The sequence below is a fragment of the Heterodontus francisci genome, chromosome 8 (assembly GCF_036365525.1).
Source record: "Heterodontus francisci isolate sHetFra1 chromosome 8, sHetFra1.hap1, whole genome shotgun sequence".
In the NCBI taxonomy this organism is placed as follows: Eukaryota; Metazoa; Chordata; class Chondrichthyes; order Heterodontiformes; family Heterodontidae; genus Heterodontus; species Heterodontus francisci.
In genome coordinates this window covers 16,091,037-16,110,226 of record NC_090378.1, presented here as the reverse complement: position 1 = coordinate 16,110,226, position 19,190 = coordinate 16,091,037, and the positions used below count along the sequence as shown (strand labels likewise).

The 19,190-nt window shown below is 44.0% G+C and overlaps 2 protein-coding genes across 11 annotated transcripts in view; one reads left to right on the top strand and one right to left on the bottom strand.

Annotated features, from left to right (window-relative positions):
- The window catches only part of LOC137372657 (uncharacterized), a 43,929-nt gene that overhangs the window by 8,675 nt on the left and 16,064 nt on the right, over positions 1–19,190 (bottom strand). The window contains exons 3-5 of one of the 2 annotated variants that reach the window (XM_068036675.1): positions 8,068–8,215; positions 7,689–7,999; positions 4,350–5,619 (exon numbers count right to left, since the gene is read on the bottom strand). In XM_068036675.1, the coding sequence (XP_067892776.1) occupies positions 5,611–5,619; positions 7,689–7,999; positions 8,068–8,215 (468 nt within the window). In that variant the 3' untranslated portion in view covers positions 4,350–5,610. Of the gene's footprint in view, positions 1–4,349; positions 5,620–7,688; positions 8,000–8,067; positions 8,216–19,190 lie in introns of those variants that run through there. The other variant, XM_068036674.1, reaches the window with a different exon arrangement.
- nexn (nexilin (F actin binding protein)) overlaps positions 6,904–19,190 on the top strand; it is a 74,883-nt gene continuing 62,596 nt past the window's right edge. For 5 of the 9 annotated variants that reach the window (XM_068036671.1, XM_068036668.1, XM_068036666.1 and 2 more), the window contains exon 1: positions 6,905–7,281. The gene's annotated coding sequence lies outside the window, so the exon portion shown is untranslated. Of the gene's footprint in view, positions 7,282–19,190 lie in introns of all 9 variants that reach the window. The other 4 variants (XM_068036673.1, XM_068036667.1, XM_068036672.1 and 1 more) reach the window with 3 other exon arrangements.

Sequence of the window (19,190 nt, the reverse complement as noted above, 5' to 3'; positions counted from 1 at the left end):
ATCTGGGCACCACAGACTGAAGAGACAACCATGTACCAGAAATGATACTGGTCTCAGGCTAACCTGGGGCTGTATTTAATGGAACAGAAAGAGAGAGGGTAAATACTGAAGGTCATTTTTACCTAGCCCACCCAGTGGAAAACTGACAAAAGTTGTGGGATGATATCATCAGGTGGCGTGTTAAACAGGTGGCTAATGTAATCCTATTGGCTCCCCTTCTGGGCGGGTTAGCTAAGATTACCCCTGCTATCTCTAGTTGTTGGTGAATGGGTAACGAGGAGGGCATGAGCACAGTATTAGTACAAGGAGCACAAAGGGTGATGGTAGAAGGAGAGTTTTAACAGAACAGGTCATCGGAGTGTGGAGTGCGTTGCCCCGGTTGGCCATGGAAGTTTGGTCAATCACAAAATTTAAGAGGGAAGTTGGTTAAACACTTGAACATGCAATGGAATAAAGAAGGACAAAACTGGTTGATAACCAGAGAACACAAAATTTAAAGTGATTTGCAAAAGAAATGGAGCAGGTGGGAAGAGTGAGTGGGCGGGGGGGAGATGAGGAGGATTTGTATTTAAACAGGAGTAGGGAAAACTTTGCAGAACTATGGAGAAAGAGCAGGGGGAGTGGGACTAATTGGATAACTCTTTCAAAGAGTCAGCTTGGACAGAGTGGGCCTGTGTCCAATGATTCTATGCCAAGGGTGTGTTTATACTGTAGCTACAGTATACTGTGCCTGGTAACTACAGAATCGATTCCAACCTGGCAGGACCAGACTAGCTTGACTGGCTGTGAATCAGATTCTCAGGACTTGTATGTGTGTGTGGAATTCTGCTTCTGGCTCTTAAGTTTGATAGTTTTAGCAGTGGGAATCATCCACACTCAAAACAACTCCTTTTCCCACTGAGCAGTTCTTAAACCTGCTCTGACACCACACTCCACGTGCTGTTAAACCAGTGTTCGCAGACAGAGTCTGCCTCCTGCAGCACACCTCGCACTCCTGCTCTTGTGGTTTGGATTGGAGTTATACTACAACTGTTGCATGACTGTAAACCAGCAAATCGCACTCTACCAAGAGAATGAACTCGCATTTCTAGCATTTTTCACAGCCTCAAGACATCCCAAAGCACCTTACAGCGGATCTTACTTTCTGAGGTGCAGTCACTGATGTAATGAAGGAAATGCAGCAGCCAATTTGCACACAGCAAGCTCCCAGAAACAGCAATGAGATAAAGACCAGACAATCTGTTTTATAGTGATGTTGGTGGAGGGATAAATATTGGCCAGGACACTGGGAAGAACGAACCTGCGTCAAAATAGTGTCATGGGATGTGTGCCCACCAGAGGCGCCAGACAGGGCCTCCGTTTAATCTCTCATGAAAGATGGCACCTCCAACAGTGCAGCACACCCTCAATACTGCACTGGAGTGCCAGCCTGGATTTTGTGCTCAAGTATCTACAGTGGATCTTGAACCCATAGCCTTCTGACTCAGAGGCAAGAGCACTACCAACTGAGACTCAGCTGAGGAACCCAAGCCCAGAGGAGAGTAATGGGATTAAAGGTGAAGGCCAGGGACAGCCAGCAACCCCACCCCCCAGAACAGGCACCTCAAGGTGACTGGCATCCTGCAATCTCCATCGTTTTAATTATATTCTGCACAGTGTGCTCGGCTGTTAACAGTAGTTTTGGAATTTTTTTAACACCTTGTATAAGGTAAACAGCTGCCAAAAGTTTCAGGGACTTTATTAAATCAGACTGAAGGGGCCAACAAGAGGGGAACTTGAAACTGTCTCAGTAATAATGAGTACCTTCACTGGACAATCGAGTTGCTGCTTGGCTTGGCTGTAGGTTGTATGAAATGGTGTAATTTCACATCTGGGTTTGATTAGCATAAATAAGTAGTGTCTCACCATAACATTCAATCCCACCTAGAAGCAGTTAAATAGGGTTGAATCCTAAAAAAAAGGGTCTGTCGCATGTCTTCTGCTGATATTAACACAGTCAATTATTTAAAATTGCTTCTTATAAACAGGGTATGGTTGTGTTACTGGATGAATGATCCAGATAGGGTGACTTCAAATCCCACCATGGCTGTTTGAGGCTATTGAATTCCGTTTAAAACAATCTGGAAATTAAAAATCTGTCTGATTGTCACAAAGCTAGCCCAACTGGTCCACTAATACCTTCGAAGGAAGGAAATCCACCGTCCATAACCGGTCTGGCCTACACGTGACTTCAGTCTCTCTGAAGTGGCTTGGCAAGTCACTCTGCTGTCCCCATCACCACAGGGACTGCAGTGGTTCAAGAAGAAGGCTGATCACCACCTTCTCAAGGGCAATTAGGGATGGGCAATAAATGCCAGTGAAACCAATATCCCAAGAATGAATTTTAAAATGGTACTTTGATATTCTATTGTGAAGCAGTCCGTGTAGAAATGCAGCAAGACCTGGTCTATATCCAGGCTTGGGCTGATAAGTGGCAAGTAACAATTGCGCCACACAAGTGTCAGGCAATGACTATCTCAAACAAGAGAGAAACTAACCATCTCCCCTTGACATTCAATGGTATTACCATTGCTGAATCCCCCACTATCAACATCCTGGGGGTTATCATCGACCAGAAACTGAACTGGAGTAGCCATATAAATACCATGGCTACAAGAGCAGGTCAGAGACTAGGAATCCTGTGGCGAGTAACTCACCTCCTGACTCCCCAAAGCCTGTCCACCATCTACAAGACACAAGTCAGGAGTGTGATGGAATACTCTCCACTTGCCTCATTGGGTGCAGCTCCAAAAACACTCAAAAAGCTCAACACCATCCAGGACAAAGCAGCCCACTTGACTGGCACCCCATCCACCACCTTCAACATTCACTCTCTCCACCACCGACGCACAGTGGCAGCAGTGTGTATCTTCTACAAGATGCACTGCAGCAACACACCAAGGCTCCTTAGACAGCACCTTCCAAACCCGTGACCTCTACCACTTAGAAGGACAAGAACAGCAGACACATGGAAACACCACCATCTGCAAGTTCCCCTCCAAGCCACACAACATCCTGACGTGGAACTATATCGCCGTTCCTTCACTGTCATTGGGTCAAAATCCTGGAACTCCCTAACAGCACTGTGGGTACACCTACCCCATATGGACTGCAGCAGTTCCAGAAGGCAACTCACCACTACCTTCTCAAGGGCAATTAGGGATGGGCAATAAATGCTGTCCTAGCCAGCGACGCCCACATCCCATGAATGAAAAAAAAATTATTTTGAGACGTGATATGCTATAATATAAATGAGAGTACCGTTAACTAGAGATTGTTCCTATGTCTGTGGATATTGACATTGTAAATGCAGTTGTAAAGATTTCCACTCCCCACTACTTCTAGTGACATTGTGAACAGATCCCAGTGTATGCTATCCTTGAGATAATAACTGAACCTAGAAAGTTGAAAAGTGCTGTTCATAATATTAGCAGATGAATGTTTGTGTGATATTTGTTGTGTGATATTTTGTTGACCCCATATCCTCTACTTCACTAAGACCGCCTACTTCCACCTTTGTAATATAGCCTGTTTCCACCCTGCCTCAGCCCAGCTGCTGCTGAAACCTTCATCCCCATCTTTGTTACCTCCAGTCTCGAATATTCCAATGCACTCCTGGTTGCCTCCCATTTTCCACCCTCCATAAAATCTGACCTCATCCAAAACTCTATTACCCATATGCTAACCTGCACCAAGGCCCGTTTACCCATCACCCGCCACCACAAATCTCCCCCCACCGCTGTGCTCACTGATCTACATTGGCTCCCATTCCAGCAACACCTCGATTTTACATTTTGCATCCAAATCCCTCCAGGGCCTCGCACTTCCCCTATCTCTGTAACCTCCTTCAGCCCGACGACCCTCTGAGATTCCTGTGCTCCTCCAATTCTGGCCTCTTGCATATTCCCCATCACTTCACCATTAGTTGCAATGCCTTTAATTGCCAATCCTACTATTTCAGAATCAAATTTTGTCTTATAACACTTCTGAAGTGTCTTTGGACTATATAAGTGCGGATTGTTGTTGTTGTGTTAACTCGAGTTAACACTATCTCCATTTATATACCCTGTATCAAACAGTAGACAATGCATTGTTGTGCGAGCTCATTGATCCATCGCCTAATGTTGCGACCAGCTGTTTCACGATCAATAAGGATGAGAGTAAGTCAACACCACATCTTACAATGTCGTTACACACAGCAACCAGAGGAATTCTGACTCATTATGTTGGGTATTTACAAATAACACATTTATTGTAAGCAAACGTAAAAGGACTGTAGCCTAGCAATAGTTAATAGCAATACTAGCACTTTAATACATTGCGATGACATTTCCTTGCCATCTATTTTAACACAGATGTTAAACTATTTTAGGTGGGTTAACCCTCCACTGACATAGGTAGGATTGAATGGTGTATCCACTTGCTTCCCTGTGTTAGAGCTCTGGTGGGCAACTGGGTGCTCCTTAAGCATGAAAACGCGGTGCCCACCAGATCACTTGATGCCTTTTGTGCCTATTGGGCACCACAATGGATTCATACTTTTTTAGATCATTCTGGTAAATCTCTATCAGTCAGTCTATACCAGACTAGGACATGACACATGGAAAACCTCAGTGGTGGAGAGCTTTGAGAACCATAGGTCTAAAGTGACCTGTTTTGCCCAAGCACACTACACCCAGCACGGGTCTTGTTTCAAATTACTCACATTGGAGGTGATTTTGACTTTGGATGATAGTGTAAAACAGGTGATATATTGGTTCGGTCTCCAGTCTTTCACTTCCATTGACTGCTAGAGAAACAAAAATCAGGAGTAGTTTTCAAGGGCTGCTCAGCCATTATCACCTGTTTTATACTGTCTTTGAAAGACAAAAGGAGGCCATTCAGCCCATCATACTTGTGCCAGCCCTTTGAAAGAGCTATCCAATTAGTCCCACTCTCCCTGCTCTTTTCCCCATAGCCCTGCAACATTTTCCATTGCAAGTATATATCCAATTCTCTTCTTAAAGGTATATTGAATCTGCTTCCACCACCTTTTTTTAAATTCATTCATGGGATGTGGGCATCGCTGGCCAGGCCAGCATTTATTGCCCATTCCTAATTGCCCTTGAGAAGGTGGTGGTGAGCTGCCTTATTGAACTGCTGCAGTCCATTTGGGGTAGGTAGATCCACAGTGCTGTTAGGATGGGAGTTCCAGGATTTTGACCCAGCGACAGTGAAGGAACGGCGATATAGTTCGAAGTCAGGATGGTGTGTGACTTGGAGGGGAACTTGCAGGTGGTGATGTTCCCATGCATTTGATGCCCTTGTCCTTCTAGTTGGTAGAGGTCGCAGGTTTGGAAGGTGCTGTCTAAGGAGCCTTGGTGCATTGCTGCAGTGCATCTTGTAGATGGTACACACTGCTGCCACTGTGTGTCGGTGGTGGAGGGAGTGAATATTTGTAGATGGGGTGCCAATCAAGCGGGCTGCTTTGTCCTGGATGGTGTCGAGCGTCTTGAGTGTTGTTGGAGCTGCACCCATCCAGGCAAGTGGAGAGTATTCCATCACACTTCTTCAGGCAGTTCATTCCAGATCTTAACAAATCTAGATATTAATTTTTAAAAATGGTCAGCATATTGTCATACCAACACATTAAGCATTAGTGTCAATATTGGGGGCAGCAACTAGCATTGATTAAGTGTTAGTTCAGTGGTAGCACTCTCCTCTCTGAGTCAGAAGCATGTGGGTTTACATCCCACTCCAGAGCCTTGAGCACCCAATCCAAACTGACACTGCAGTGCACAACTGAGGGAATGCTGCACTGTCAGAAGTGGCGCATTTCGGATAAAATGCTCTCTCAGGTGGATGTCTGAAATCCCTTGGCACTATTTCAAAGAAGAGCAGGAGAGTTCTCCCTGGTGTCCTGATTAATATTCACCATTCAATCACCTTCACTTTCAAAATAATTATCTCATCCTTATTTCAATACTGTTTGTGGGAGCTTGCTGTGCACAACTTTTCAGGGGAGGTGGTGGCGGCATTGTGTTAACAGCACTGGACTAGTAATCCAGAACCCAGGCCAATGATGTAGGGATAAATGCAAAATACTGCGGATGCTGGAAATCTGAAATAAAAACAAGAAATGCTGGAACCACTCAGCAGGTTTGGCAGCATCTGTGGAAAGAGAAGCAGAGTTAACGTTTCGGGTCAGTGACCCTTCATCGGAACTGACAAATATTAGAAAAGTCACAGGTTATAAGAAAGTGAGGTGGGGGTGGGGCAAGAGATAACAAAGGAGGTCTAGATTGGACCAGGCCACATGGCTGACCAAAAGGTCAAGGAGCAAAGGCAAACAATATGTTAATGGTGTAATAAAAACAAGAAATGCTGGAACCACTCAGCGGGTCTGGGAATGTAGGGAATTGGGTTCAAATCCCACTATGGCAGGTGGTGAAATTTGAGTTCAATTAATAAATCCGGAATTTAAAAAAAAGCTGACAATGAAACAAAACCCATTGTTGAATAAAACGAAACATCTAGTTCACTAATTCCCTTTAGGGAAAGAAATCAGCTGACCTTATCCAGTCTGGCCTACATGTGACTCCAGACCCACAGCAACATTGTTGACTCTGAAATGGCCTACCAAGCCACTCAGTCCAAGGGATGGGCAATAAATGCTGGCCTTGCCAGTGACTCCTACAAAACAAATTTTAAAAAATAACTCATGTGTTTCCTACATTATAACAGTGACTACACTAAAAAATTATTTAAATGAAATGTGAAGCTCTTTGGGACCTTCTGAGGTCGCGAAAGACGCTATATAAATGCAAGCTCGCTCTTTGCAATCATTGCTTGGGATGCTGGTGTGACTCAGTTGGACTTTTGACTTTGTCCCCGTGAGCAGTGTTTAAGCAGCAATGTTAGGTGAGTTTGGGGTTCAGTTGCACTGACAGGAGCGAGTGCTAGAAACGCCAGGGCGATAAGGAAGGACGTGAGGATCCATGTGCTAGGAAATCATATTTAAAAGGCAACAGCTGAAGAAGCCAAGCCCCGGATCGCATGGAATGCGGTAGACGGTGAGCGAACGGGACTTTTATGGAAACTTGCTACGGGGGGAAGACGTAATTTTACCCAAACGACTTTGAGACTGGTCGGTGGTGGTTGAAGTCGGCACAACAGCTCCCTTTTCAGTCGAAGAACTTCTTTGGATTACTGTACGCCGCCCCCGAAGATCCATTAAGGGAAACGAAACTCATCTTGCAGAAGGTAAGCTCAACTTAAAACCATTTTGAACAGCGGAGAAGGGAGAGAGAAGCTGGTATCAGTAAGAGATTGCAGACTGCGTTTTGTGCAAGAGAAAAATAAAGGAGTTCAGAATTAAAACCATACACGCACACGTGTGAATGGTTCAGGTTGGTGTTTAAAGGTTGGAAAGTCAGACTGAGCTGATGGAAATGTACTTGTGTTTTGTCTGGTGAAGACACTAGTGTCTAATGTGCTACACATGTCCCCTAATGTCGAAGAGGACAGCAGCTGTCAGTGTCAGCTCCCCACTTATTTGATGAGGATCAGGTCGCAGACCGTCCCCCGACTCCATGTGTGGCACCTAAGTCTGTAAAAGCAGGCAAATCCCCTTGCTCTTCCAGACGAGGTTTCCCCCTGATTCCCGTTACCTTTAGAGGCGATTCCAATGAGCGTGGTTTCAAAGTTGCAGCCTGTCTGTACATTTCATGCCGATTTCCTCGCCTTGCTGCGTGCCCCCAAACCAGCGCTTCACTGTGAAGTTCGACCCGCTTCTCCTGCAGGCGAGCTTTGGGGTTCGACAGCTCTTGGACTCGCCCAAACACTCCTGTCACCTCTCCGAGACTCATGAGGTGGCTCGAGTGATAGTGAAAAGTATCCGTGATGGGTTGGTTTTTTTTCTCTCTCTCTGTCTGTCTTTTGGCTGGAGTCGCCTGTGCAATGCAAAAAATAAAAGAAAAACCTGCAATTATATAGCGCCTGTCACGTCCCAAAGCGCTTTATAGCCAATGATTTTTGAAGTGTACTTACTGTTGTAATGTAGGAAATGGCGGCTCAATTTGCGCACAGCAAGCTCCCACAAACAGCAAGATGAGGATGACCAGATAATCTGTTTTTGGTTGAGGGAGATTCTTCCTGTTTTTCTCTGCGATAGTGCTGTGGGATCTTTTACAGCCACCTGAAAGCAGACAGGGCCTCAGTTTAACATCTCTTCTGAAGGATGGCACCTCCAACAGTGTAGGGCTGCCTCAGTACTGTACTGACATTGCCAACTTGGGTGATGTGACCTGAAGTCGAACTTGAACTCACAACCATCTGCCCTCCAGGCAAGACTGATACCCACTAAGCCAAATAATAAAACATGAAAACATAGAGGATCCAAGTGCAGATGAGGCAATTGTATCCATTTTAAAATCTTTCCAGAATATTGGCTATTTCTGGCTCACAGATTTCTGAAATGTGCTTTGACCTGGGAGACTAGATTTTTAAAAAATCATTATGACTTATTTTATGTTAAGTGCTTCAGGGTTTAATCTTTTGAGAAGGCAGCAGATCAAACCTCACCATGTTCGTTAATTAATACTGTGCAATTTATAGCAATGTTTGTCTGGCACCTTTTTGTTTAGTTTAGAGATACAGCACTGAAACAGGCCCTTCGGCCCACCGAGTCTGTGCCGACCATCAACCGCCCATTTATACTAATCCGACACTAATCCCATATTCCTACCACATCCCCACCTGTCCCTATATTTCCCTACCACCTACCTATACTAGGGGCAATTTATAATGGCCAATTAACCTATCAACCTGCAAGTCTTTGGCATGTGGGAGGAAACCGGAGCACCCGGAGGAAACCCACGCAGACACAGGGAGAACTTGCAAACTCCACACAGGCAGTACCCAGAATTGAACCCGGGTTGCTTGAGCTGTGAGGCTGCAGTGCTAACCACTGTGCCACCCCATGCCGCCACTGTACAATTTGATGTACTAAATTGTTCTAACAACAACTTGCAATTGTACAGCGCCTTTAATACGAACGTACAAATATATGAAACTGATGGGCGGAAAAGCCTTGGAATCTCTTGGGAGAAGCAAACAAAAGAGGAAAAACCCAGAGTAAATAAGGGGGAAAGATAATCTATAAAATTCCTCTTTGACCCCTCAAGCAATTGAAACTCGTGCAAGCGATCACATGGACATTATCTTTAGAAACATCCCAGGGTGCCTCAAAGGAACGTAATCAAACAAAATTTCACAGAGTCAGTGAGGAGATATTAGGACAGGTGAACAAATGCTTGGTTTTAAGCATAATATAGGAGGAGAGAGAGAGGTCGCAAGGCAGAAAGATTTAGGACGGGAATTCCAAAGCTTATGATTTAGCTAAAGGCAAAGCCAAGAAGGAAGTGGAGATGCAGAAGAGACCAGATTAGGAAGAATGCCGAGTTCCTGGAGGGTTGGAGGGCCGGAGGAGTTTACAGGGTCAGGAAGGGAGGAGGCCACGGAGCGATTCGAACATCAAGATGAGAATTGTAAAATCGAGGTATTGCTGGACTGGGAGCCAATATAGGTGATGGGTGAATGGGGCTTGGTGTGAGTTAGGATGTGGGCAGCAGAGTTTTGGATGAGCTCAAGTTTACAGAGAGTAGAAGATGGGGAGTCCAGCCAAGAGAACATTGGAATGATTAAATCTAGAGGGAACAAATACATGGGTAAGGGTTTAGCAGCAGATGGGCTGAGGCAGAGCAGAGACAGGCAAACGGAGGGAGGAATGGGTGTTTAGCAGTAACAGGAAATTTTAGCGATGTGACCAAAATCGCAGTAGAAGAGCTGGGAGATACCTTAGGCAAATTTGAGATAATCTATGTTATTTGAATGGCTGCTGCAAATATTAGCAGACCACCCATGCCATTGCTCGATGCATGGAAAGATACAAACAATAAGGGTGTTATTCCTATTAACACACAAAGTATTATCAGGCATGCAAATTTACAGTGACCAAACAATTGTTGCAGGGAAACAAGTAAGTAGGATTTTTACAGCAAGTGTATGCAATATTCAAGACTTGTAAAATATTATAGCTACATAATGCCAATGTTCTTCTAGAGCACGGCACCTTAAGATTACATAATGGTGGGATGTGGTTAATGTCTGTGATTCTTCACTTTTGATATTTAAGCAGGTGTACCAGAGAAAAGATTGTCTCACCTCAGGTATAATGGGGAAATCGCTAGGGACTTATTGGAGAAAAGAATTAACAGTCTTGGCACTCAGCTCATTGGAATAGGGTATGACAGTATGGCAGTAGGAGAGAGCAAGATGGGACCAAAAATAAAATCACTTAGACAATCTACATCGGGAGAAGCTAATTAACTTTCTAATTGCCCTAGTCTCATCCCCAAATCATCATTCCTAATGTTTTGAAAGCTTACATTCGAATTAGTAGCAGGAGTAGGCCACTCGGCCCCTCAAACCTACTCTGCCATTCAATAAATTCATGGCTGATCTGATTGTAACCTCAACTCCACATTCCCGCCTACCCCCAATAACCTTTCACCCCCTTGCTTATCAAAAATTTATCTACCTCTGCCTTAAAAATATTTAAAGACTCTGCTTCCACTGCCTTTTGAGGAAGAGAGTTCCAAAGACTCACGACCCTCTGAAAGAAAAAATTTCTCCTCATCTGTCATAAATGGGCGACCCTTTATTTTTAAACAGTGACCCCAAGTTCTAGATTCTCCCACAAGGGGAAACATCCTTTCCACATCCACCCTGCCAAGACCCCTCAGGATCTTATATGTTTCAATCAAGTCACCTCTTACTCTTCTAAACTCCAGCAGATACAATGTTTCCTCATAAGATAGCCCGCCCATTCCAGGTATTAGTCTAGTAAACTTTCTCTGAACTGCTTTCAACGCATTTACATCCTTCCTTAAATAAGGAGACCAATACACAGTACTCCAGATGTGGTCTTACCAGTGCCCTGTATAACTGAAGCATAACCTCCCTACTTTTGTATTCAATTCCCCTCGCAATAAACAATAGCAGTCTATTAGCTTTCCTAATTACTTGCTGAACCTGCATACTAACCTTTCGTGATTTATGCATCAGGATACCCAGATCCCAGAGCTCTGCAATCTTTCACCATTTAGATAATATGCTTTTTTATTCTTCCTGCCAAAATGGAGAATTTCACATTTTCCAACATCATACTCCACTTGCCAGATCTTTGCCCACTCACTTAACCTATCCATATCCCTTTGTAGCCTCCTTATGTCCTCTTCACAACTCCTGTTCATACCTATCTTTGTGTTATCAGCAAATTTAGCAACCATACCTTCAGTCCCTTCATCCAAGTCATTTATATAAACTGTAAAAAGTTGAGGCTCCAGCACCGATCCCCGCAGCACACCACTAGTTACATCTTGCCAATCAAAAAATGACCAATTTATGCCTATTCTCTGTTTCCTGTTAGCTAGCCAATCTTCTGTCTAATATGTTACCCCCTACACCATGAGCTTTTATTTTCCGCAATAACCTTTGATGTGGCACCTTATCAAATGCCTTCTGGAAATCTAACTACAGTACATCTGCCGGTTCCCCTTTATCCACAGCACATGTTACTTCTTTAAAGAACTCAATAAATTGGTTAAACGTGATTTTCTTTTCACAAAACCATGTTGACTCTGCCTGATTACCTTGAATTTTTCTATAACATCTTTAATAATAGCTTCTAACGTTTTCCCGAAGACAGATATTAAGCTAACTGGCCTGTAGTTTCCTGCTTTCTGTCTCCCTCCCTTTTTGAATAAAGGAGTTACAGTTGCTATTTTTCAATCTAATGGAACCTTTCCCGAATCTAGGGAATTTTGGCATCAACTATCTCACTAGCCACTTCTTTTAGGACCCTAGGATGAAGACCATCAGGACCCGGGGACTTGTCAGCCCGCGGCTCCAACAATTTGTTCAGTACCACTTCCCTGGTGGTTGTCATTTTCTTGAATTCCTCCCTCCCTTCCATTTCCTGATTTACAGCTAATACTGGGATGTTACTTGTGAAGACCGATGCAAAATACTGTTCAATTCATATGCCATCTCCCTTTTCCCTGATTAATTCCCCAGACTCACTTTCCGTAGGACCAATGCTCACTTTAACTTTTTTCTTTGTTAAATATCTATAGAAACTCTTACTATCTGCTTTTATATTTCTAGCTAGCTTTCTCTCATACCCGTTCCTTCGTGAATGTACCTATACTCAGGATCTTATCCTTCAGTCTCAGAAGCTCCAGGGGTAGGTTGGCAGTTCTTAGCACCAGTCCCTAAGATCATCACCATTATGTGATCCCACTGTCCACACTTTACACTTTTGTAGGCAAACTTGTGCGTAGCTTACCTTTTCCCGTAAGCTGATCCTTTTGGGCCTTCTGTACAGAACTCTGATTTCATCTGGACAAACCTATTTTCTAAAAATGGCAAATATAGTTTGCTCCCCAAAGTAAATTTTGTAACAAAGCAGAGTTTTTTGCAATTCCATTGTAAATCTTTCTGAAGTGTTGGACTTGTATACTGAACAGGACGGCTCTGCATTGAGGAATATTACCTCTTGCCAAGCTTGCAATTTGAGGTCCCTCTCTCAATGTCCCAGTTAAAGAAAGAAAAATCTTGCATTTATATAGAATCTTTCACATTCCCCGGGATGTCCCAGAGCACTTTAAGACCAAGCTGTTGCTTTATAGGCAGCTGCTTTTTTGTGCATAGCAAGGAGTGAGATCAATGTCTAGATAATCTGTTTTGGTGGAGTTGAATTGAGGCATAAACGTTGACCAGATAATCCTTCATTAGCAATGTTGGTTAAGGGATAAATATTGGCCAATACACCAGGGAGAACTCCCCTGCTGTTCTTTGTATAGGGTTGTGTGTCTTGTATGCCCACCTGAGTGGGCAGATGAGACCTTGATTTTAGGTTCTCATCCAAATGATGACACCTCCGACAGTGTTGCTCTCCCCCAGCTCTGCACTGAAGTGTTAGCCTGGATTCTGTGCTCAAGACTCTGGGTTGGGGCATCAATGCATGAAAGGCATATTTAATTGAGCTATATTGACTTGATTCCAGGTATGATTGCAGGTCTGTGCTTAGTTAGCTAACCTCAAGAAGTGGCACAAAGGCCACAACTGGTTTCTGCGGGGCTGAGCTAGGGATGGGGGCGGGGACTCCCACTGCTGATCACTATTCAATGACTCCTGATGGAAAGTGAGCGTATTAGGACATCAGTTGACAAAGGATCATGGTTGACTGTGATGCCCTCTTTAGGCGAGTAACCTACTAGCGTACAATATCTTGACTCACAGACGAAGAGCAGTCACTTGGATTGGGTGGGGGGCGGGGGGCAGCGGAAGCTGGAGATGGCTTGTGGAACCAAAAACCTAGGAGAAGTTAACTTCTTCAACAGGCCAAACGGAAGTCTCAAGGTTGGGATGACTAATCACAAATAAATGGCCTTTTTGCCAAAACTTCTAGTACTCAATCTAAGCTTTAAAGGAGCCATTTGTGGAGACTACAACAACAACTTAACTTGCAATTCTATAATACCTCCAATGTTGTAAAATGTCTCAAGGCGCTTTACAGGAGCGTAATCAGACAAAATATGTTACTGCACCACAAGGGGATTTTAGGATGGGTGAGCAAAAGCTTGGTCAACGTGAATGTTTTTGAGGAGCATCTTAAAAGAGAGAGAGGCCTAGGGAGGGAATTTCAGAGTGGAGGGCTGAGGTGGTTGAAGGCATGGCCACCAAAGATGGGGCGAAGGAAATCGGGGATGCTGAGAATTGGAGGAAAGCAGAGTTCTCAGTGGGCGTAGGGCTGGAGGAGGTTATAAACATAGGGAGGGCCAAGGCAGTGGTGGGATTTGACTATGAGGATGAGAATTTTAAAGTTGAAGTTTTGCCAGAGGGAGCCAAAGTACAGAACAAATGTTACGTTCCAGAATACAAACATTTGTAAATAATCTGCTGACGTCTTATGACTTTGTTACCCATTAAGTGGACTGGTGTCATGACAGAAATGAACAGCAGCAGTGAGACACCAATCTGTACCAGGCTTAACATTCCTACCAGGCCCATGTCACTGCCCTTTTACATCAGTTTTCTAAAATAGCCTTTGCATCTGAACATAACTCCACTAGCTATGATCAGTTAACTGACATGTCAGGAAATCTTAACTTTCAGCTGTGCACGTTACTCTGATGCTTCACCGACATGAAGCCCAAGACCAATTTAAATTGAGGTCATATTCCAATCAACTGTGAATCTAAAGGGAATATCAATGTGCACTGGCAATAGGCTAATTTCAATATATTCCAGACAATCAGTTTGGCTAACTAGGCAGATCCAATTGACAGGGGAATTACAACTTGTGTATAAAGAGTACAGTACTTTTCTAGTTCATAATTGGCCCTGGTGGCTGCTTGGAATGATCAGTTCTTTTTCCCTAGTTTCACAGAGCTCGAAACATTCTTATGGGAACAGGAGGAGGCACGTCAGCCCCTCGAGGGTGATGCACCATTCAATCAGATCGTGGCTTATTTCTATCTTGACTAAATGCAATTCCAAACAAAAATCTGTCAATCTCATTTTTAAAATTTTCAATTGAATTCCCCCCGCCCCCAGGCTCAACAGCTTTTTGGGGGGGGGGGGGACGCTGTTCCATATTTCCACGAACCATTGTGTGAAGTGCTGCCTGATATCCCCCCTGAATAGCCTGGCTCTAATTTCAAGATCAAACCCTTTTTTCTGAACTTCCCCACCAGAGGAAATAGTTTCTCACTATCTACTCTAGCAAATCCTTTGGTCATCTTAAACACCTCAGTTAGATCTTCTATACTCAAGGGAATATGTACCGAAGAAATTATGATATCTACGCGCATAAAAATTACACGTGTAATTTTCGCCTGTCTCATTTCTTACATCATACTTTAAGTGTCACTTGTTAAAATTGCAAAATAACCTTTGGAAAATAAAGTCTATAATAAAAAAACTATTCACTTTGAGCTGGTTTCTCTGATTTATGATAATCTGCACCGCACCCCCCCTCTTCCCCTCCCCATCATCCTCAAGGACAGGAGGCAGAGATTTACAAGCAGCCACCAACCTACAGAAACTTTTATCAGCAATTAGCCTCCAGACGACCGGGAGACGTACTAGTTAGACTGCAAGCTCTTGAGCAGTCTTAAAGGGTCAGGTGTAGCATTAAACATCGCAGCCAAGCTCCAGACCCCAGACACCATGAGCAATGCCAAAGAAGACTAGCTAGTACTGGAGATGGAGGAAGAATTTGCATATTGCGGTAAGCCACAAGGCATTAAAGAAATGCAGGGTCCTGGAAATTATCCAGTCCGATTATTCGTGTATGAACATTTCTTGGTTAGCATCTCAATTTAAATAGAGACAAAGGGATTCCACATGAATCTGTTAAAAGTGTATACATTATATTCACACAGCATCAATTCAGGCCAACTTATGCCACATTGGTATTTGTGTAATAAGTCGTTTATAAGTTTTGATGTAAATGACACAGGAAAAGAGAAGCTGGTTCATGTCTGCTGCATGCTTATGATGTCTGGAGCATCATGACTAGACATTTACTAACCCCACCCCCAGCAGCCATGGAATCATTATCAGATGATGAAACAGTGAGGCAGCTAATGGCTACTTGAATCTACTGGGTATGGGACTGCAGTGGTACCTACATGATATTGGCCAATGGCTTCCTTTATCATCAGGTCAACAATTTGTGCTCCGTTAAGAGTGGTTCTTACTCTTGTGGAAGTATTCTGTCCATGTGTGAATTGTTCAAGTCTTGAGGCCAGGCAGGAGCTCCCCTGATGACTCGGTGACCCTTAGATTTGGTATCATAGGTGGCTCAGTGTGCAGGACCTTTACCTCTAAGCCAAAAGGTTGTGGGTTCAAGTCCCACTCCAGAATTATGAGCACAGAATCTAGGCTGACACTTAAGTGTAGTCAGAGATGCTGGGCTTTTGGATGGGATGTAGACTGAGGCCCTGTCTGCACTCTCAGGTACATGGAAAAGAACCCACAGCACTTCCAGTGGAGTTCCTCCCAGTCTCCTGGCCAATATTTAAACCCTCAGCAAACATCACTTAAAAACAGATTATTTGGTCATTGCCTCATTGCTTTATGTGGTTGCCTGCTGTGCTCAAATTGGCTGTTGTTTTTCCTACATTACAATAGTGACCACACTTTAAAAGTTTTTAATTGTCTGTAAAGTAGATTTCTAATGTCCTGAGGTTGTGAAAGGCACTATATAAATTTAAGTTCTTTCTTTACCTGATCCACACTGTTCTCAGCTCGGATGACAGTAATGGTCAAGAGTTGGGGGGGCTGTGGTGGGGGGGGCGGCTGGAATTATAATTGTCCTCAGTAGCCCTGGTCCAGACAGGGGTCAAACTAATTGAAGTCCAGTGACTCATGCTGGAACTGAGTTCGCCTGCAGGTTAGTTGAGGGGTCAGGTCAGGTTTAGAATGGCTGGCCGACACTGACTACCAAGACCCATGTGGCAATAATGGCCACTCGTATGAGGCACAGGAGGGCGGTTGATGCTGAGATACAGTGCCACAGGCAAAGAGTTACCACCTTTAAGAGGGGTCGGAAGAAAATGGCTAATGTGATCTCCAGGACTGGTTTCGATTGCCTGATGGGGTCAGTGAGGAATTGCCAGAGTTTCTCGCACCTTTATTTGGCCCTTTTTTTTCCTGGTTGTTTTGCCTCTCCCAGAAGATTACATGGCTGATAGTGGGTGGTGGGGAGAGGGGACAGGAAATGTCGAGCCATAATGCTCCAGTCATCATGAGTGTGGGGCAGGCCTGATGGACCTGCTGGTCTTTTCCTGCAGGTCATTTCCACATGTTGGTATGTGTATCATGGCACTCAGACACTATGGAGATGCCTGCAGTTTAGGGCTTTCTTTTAGTTGGATTTCTGCTGTGTTACTGTCAGTCAGTGCATAGAAGTCCTCCTTAATTCTGAAGATGACAGATTGACTAGTGCTTGATGAAGAAAATGACCAGACACCCCAAAGTCTGACCTTAACACTATGATACCCCAAAATTTAAGAGTTTAAAATGAAGTTCAGACAAGGGGCGGCGCAGTGGTTAGCACCGCAGCCTCACAACTCCAGTGACCTGGGTTCGGTTCTGGGTACTGCTTGTATGGAGTTTGCAAGTTCTCCCTGTGACCGCGTGGGTTTCTGTTAGGTGCTCCAGTTTGCTCCCACAGCCAAAGACTTGCACGTTGATAGGTAAATTGGCCATTATAAATTGCCCCTAGTGTAGGTAGGTGGTAGGAGAATTGTGGGGATGTGGGTAGGGAATATGGGATTAATGTAGGATTAGTATAATTGGGTGGTTGATGGTCAGCACAGACTCAGTGGGCCGAAGGGCCTGTTTCAGTGCTGTATCTCTCTATGACTCAGTTTGTCTTCATCCATGACTAATTCTCCGGTACTGTGATCAGCCAACTCAAACACTAAGCAGAACATTTCTACTCACCGGAGCACAGAAATACAACTATAAAAGAATTAATATAATTTGGTAAACATAACCTGTTTATTCATTATTTGTTCTCAGAATGTGGGCATGGCTGGAATTTATTATCCTTAACTGAGTGACTTGCTAGACCAATTGAGAAGGCACTTAACAGCCAAGTGCCTTGGTTTGGGACAGGAGTCATATCTAGGCCAGAGCATGTAAGGAGGGCAGGTTTCTCAAAGGACACTGTTGAACCAGTTGGGTTTTAATGACAGTCCGACAGCTTCATGGTCATTTTGCTGATACCAACATTGTTATTTCCAGATTCAAATCATCAAGCTGCCATGTTAGCATTTGAACTTACGCTCACTGAATTAATAATCCAGGCCCCTAGAATAGTAGTCCAGTTGCATAACCACCATACTACTGTACCTGAACAATGAAACTCAGTTATAGGATTGATTTTTTAAAAGAAAAAAATTCCAACAATATTCCTTTGTGATGAGGTACTATATCATGGATGTTTGTATGATGGCAGTATTGCTTCATTATCCAAACTGAAGGCGCAGATGTGTTCCCCAAACTCCACTAGCTTTCTGAAATAAAAACAGAAAGTGCTGGGAATACTTAGCAGGTCCGGCAGCATCTGTGTCGAGAGAAGCAGAGTTAACGTTTCAGGTCTATGACCTTTCATCAGAGCTTTCTGTTCCCTCATGAATTGACTTCAAATTCCTTGCTCCTGTTTAGAAACCCCTCTATTGTCTCACTCCACTATATCTTCACATTCGGTCCACCTCTTCATCTCTGCATGTACCCTCCTCTCTCCTGACTCCAGTCGACTGTGGGTGTTATCCCTCTGCTTTACAAATGGTAGCAGAGCCTTCAGCCACCTTTCTCCTGCAATCTGGGACTCTCCTCTTAAACCTCTGCGCCTCACTACCTCCTCTCACTATCTCAAAACCCATTTCAAGAATTGCTCTTTTGATTTTCAACTTTCGAAACTTCTCTCCAACGCCCTGCTTGGTGTTCACACCTCTTGTAAAGCAACTTGTGATGGTTTGTTTGCGTGAAATTCACGATAAAAGAAAGCATTTGCATTTATAAAGTGCCTTTCATGACATCAGGATGTCCCAAAGCACTTTACAGTCAATTAAGTACTTTTGAAGTGTAGTCACTGTTGTAATGTAGGAAAAACGGCAACTAATTTGTGCACAGCAAGCTCCCACAAACAGCAGTGAGATAATGACCAGAAAATCTGCTGTACTGCTTTGGTTGAGGGATACATCGCTAGGACATTAGGAATAACACCCCTGCTCTTCTTGAAAATAGTGCCTTAGGATTTTTTATGCTCGACTGCAAAGGCAGACAGGTCCTTGGTTTTAATATCTCATCTGAAAGACAGCACTTCCAACAGTGCAGCACTCCTCAGCACTGCACAGGAGTGTCAGCCTAGATTTTGTGCTCAAGTCCCTGGAATGCAACCCACGACCCCTGACTTAGAGGCAAGGGTGCTACAACTGAGCCATGGCTGACAATTTACCGAAGTGCAAGTAGATATCAATGCAGAAGTAGAGAACATCTAGGCAATAGTGATCAAAACATAATAAGGTTTA